Source organism: Ichthyophthirius multifiliis (assembly GCF_000220395.1).
Source record: "Ichthyophthirius multifiliis unplaced genomic scaffold scaff_1120509250172, whole genome shotgun sequence".
Taxonomy (NCBI): domain Eukaryota; phylum Ciliophora; class Oligohymenophorea; order Hymenostomatida; genus Ichthyophthirius; species Ichthyophthirius multifiliis.
This window is the reverse complement of record NW_004087015.1, coordinates 1-3,869: the sequence shown is the minus strand read 5'-3', so window position 1 is coordinate 3,869 and position 3,869 is coordinate 1. Positions and strand designations below refer to the sequence as shown.

The following is a 3,869-nucleotide window of genomic DNA, read 5'->3' as shown; positions in this document are numbered from 1 at the left end:
ATGGATAGTCTGAGAGTTTTATACAAAAAATAAACCCAAATCCTATATTTAGTTGATATAATAAGTTTTATTTTCTTAATAAGTATTATACACATTTTTATAAAAAAATATTGTTTTATTTTTTTTACATTTGGGATTAAAAAGTAATTCTAATATATTTTATAAATCTTAATTTTAAAGTTTAACTATTAATTTATAATTTTAGCTGTTTTCTTTTTTTTTTAAAGATTTATTTAGAAATTATTGGCATTTTGTTTATTTATTTGTTAAGTTCATTATTCATTTATTTATTTTTAAATATTTTTTTATTATATAAAATATATTTCTATTATCTAATGTATAATAAAATATATATAAATTTATTCGTAAATTTTTAATATAAAAGAAAGAAATATAAAAACAAATAAAACTTGAATATAAAATTATATATATTACTTTATAAATAAGTAATTATTAAAATAAAAAACAAATTTTCATATTAAAAATAGACATAATAAAAAATTATATATAAAAAATTAAAAATTATTATTTAATTTTTAATTTTTCATTTATATATTTATTACAATAATTAAAATATCTTTTTATAATCTTTTATATAGAAGCTATTACTTATTATATATATAAAAAAATTCTGAGAAAAATTAAAATAAATTAACAAATTTTTTCTATATTAAGTATTATAAAAATTTTATAATTAAAAGATTTTTAATATATTTTTTTTTTCAGTAATATAGGATTTTTCATATATATCTTTAAAAGATTATTTTTATAATTTTGATTTTAACGAGTTATATATATATTTAAAATAAATTCAATAATATAAATATATATAAAATTAATTATATGAATTTGAGAAAATTACTTAACTTTTAAATTTTTTTTTTTTTTTTTAATTGCTTAACATATATATTTTATTTATTAAAAATAATAATAATTTTCTTTAAATAAATAAACAAATATACATAAATAAAATAATTAATAAAAAAAATTTATCTATATTAATTATTTAAATAAATTAAAAAATAAATTATTAATCAATAAATCTTGATATATAATTAAAAATAATTTATTAATTTTTTTGTATTATAATGTATAATTTTCCTTTTTAATGCGTAATAATCTTATAATTTTATAAATTGATAGCTTTTTATAATATTATTTATTTAATGATTTTATTAAAAAAACAAATGAATAACAAAAAATATAAAACTTGTTTTAGAAAAAACTAAACAGAAAATATAAATATATATAGTTTATTTATATAATGTTATAAATTTTTATTGCTTTTATAATTTTTTATTGTAAAATTCGATTCATTGCGTATTGACTATATTATTTAATGACTAAATTTTTAATTTCATTAAATATGATAAAATACAATAATCTTTTATTTTATTAAAATAATATAAAAAGCTCTTGTTTTAATTAAATATAAAATGACTGTCTATTATTTATTTATTTTATATTTTAAAAATAATCTATATAGGTCATAGTTTTTTTTTAAAAAAAATTCTTTACTTCTTCTCTTTTTATCTTAGTATTGATTTTCTTTGTTATATTTAATATTTCTTTATTTTAACTTCTATTATATTTATTTTATAAATAATTAAAAAAAAGAAAAATATAAATTTATGTATTTATAGTTAGTATTAAATTATTATTTAGTAAAATTACTATATATATATAAATATATATATATATATATATATATATATATATATATATATATATATATATATATCTATATTTTAATTTATTATATTTTTAAAACCTAAAATTTTAATTTATGTTATAAAAAAAAATATTTAATTGGGTTTCTATCTTTATTTAAGAAAAATACAGTTAAAATATATATTTATTTATTCTATTAGTCATTTCTTTAAGTGTTCTTAAACGAAATTATCATTAGAATCATTTAATAATTATTATATTTATTTACTTTAATGTATAGAAATAATTAAGAGTCCTTGTTTTTTTAAAAAAATAAGTTAAATACAATTTTTATGATACTAATTATATTTATTTATAATTGAATTATAAGCAATCATAAGTATTCATATTTTTTATTTTTTTAATTATTTTTTTACTTATTTTCCATTTTATGTCATTATATTTTTTATTATTAATGAAAATCATTTAGAAGTAGTTTAAATAGAAATTAGAATTCATTTAATCTAATTTTACCTATAAATAATAAATAAATTAATTTTAAGCAATTATGTATGGCTTTTTGTTATTTACCATTAAAGACTTTTTTCGTTTTAAAAGCTATTTAGATAAGAAAAGATTATTGTTTTTTTTTTTGTATTAAAAAAAATAAAATATATAACCTAAAAGAATAAAAAAAATTATCTAGTCCTATTACTTCCCAATATTTTAAATTATAATTATTCAATTTTATTTAATAAACAATCATAAATAACACCGATATCCTAATTAAAATTATTTATAAAAAAGAAATCAATACAAAATCTTTAATAAGTAAATATAAATATATACATATATATATCATTTAATATATATTTTTTTAAAAAACATGAATATATAATTTTTATATTGTAATCAAAAATTATATATTAATTCGTTTGCATTTTGTTTTAACTATAAAGCTTTAATGATTTTTTTCTTTTTCTCTAGCTAATTTATAAAATTTTGTTTTTCAAACATAAATGCTATATATCTTTTAATTTCATGTTATGGGCTAAATTTATTTAGAGTTATACAATTTTAAAAAATTATCTATTATATATAAATTAATTTTATTCAAAATATTAATTTTCATAAAAACTTATTTATACATAAATATGATTGTGAAGTTTACATAAGTTATATTTACGAATATTTATAAATTTAATAAGGTCTAGATATATATATAAATATATTATAATAATTTTCATCATTATATTTTCATTTAAATAGAATTATAATATAAATTAATATAAATCTATGATTAATTTTATTATTTATGTATAAAGTTCTAATAAATATAAATAAGTTTCGTTAAAATAATAATTATGACGAATCAAATTTTCGACAAGTAAAAAACTTTAATATATATAATAATAAATATTTCTTTGTTTAAATCTTCAAGATTATAATACTAATTTAAACTAAGATATTTATTACTATTTTTATACTAATAATTCAAATTATTTTTAATTTTTTTTTTTATATTAATTAAATACAATAAAAATATATATTTTTTATTTAAATATTTATATTAATATATAATTTAGCAAATTTATATTATATTTAAATTATAATTAAAATATATATAAATAAAAAATTTTAATATAAATAATAATAATTTATTTTTTATTATAATAAAGTTCAATATAATTATATTTATTAAATATATATTATTTCTTTATATTTTTTTTTTTTCATTTTATTTAATTTAATTAAAATAATTTTAATACTTTCTATATATTTGTATTTTTAAAAATATTTATTTATATATAATTTGTTTATTTTATAGTCATTTTTATTATTTACTATTTATTATTTTATATATTATTTGACATAAAATATTATAAATAATTAAATATTTACAATTTTTAAATTCAAATCATTTTATTAATAAAAATATATTTTATAATAATGTAATTTAGTTTTATATATTCATTCTATAATACATCATATAATTATTTTTTTAATATAAAATAAATTAAAATGCTTACAATATATATATATATATATATATATTTACAATATTTTTATTTTTTTTAATATATTTTAAAATATAAAGAAAATGCCTTTTTTTCAAAAAGAAGAAAAACCTTTCTTTTTTAAAAAATACTAAAAGACGTTTTTTTAAAAAAAATATTTAATTTAGTAAAAAAGGAAGTAAATATTTTATAAATAACAAA

General features: G+C 10.6%; 1 protein-coding gene across 1 annotated transcript, besides 3 other annotated features; it reads left to right on the top strand. All coding sequences in view use genetic code 6, as the record gives it.

Annotated features, from left to right (window-relative positions):
• Positions 1 to 335: 335 nt before the first annotated feature.
• IMG5_053240 (hypothetical protein) lies at positions 336 to 635 on the top strand (the record flags this gene model as incomplete). Its single annotated transcript, XM_004037370.1, has 1 exon — positions 336 to 635. The coding sequence occupies one exon, from the start codon at positions 336 to 338 to the stop codon at positions 633 to 635; it is 300 nt and encodes a 99-aa protein (XP_004037418.1).
• A 1,039-nt stretch (positions 636 to 1,674) lies between these two features.
• Positions 1,675 to 1,747: a microsatellite.
• Positions 1,748 to 2,063: 316 nt separating this feature from the next.
• Positions 2,064 to 2,094: a microsatellite.
• Positions 2,095 to 3,447: 1,353 nt separating this feature from the next.
• Positions 3,448 to 3,494: a microsatellite.
• Positions 3,495 to 3,869: the final 375 nt, after the last annotated feature.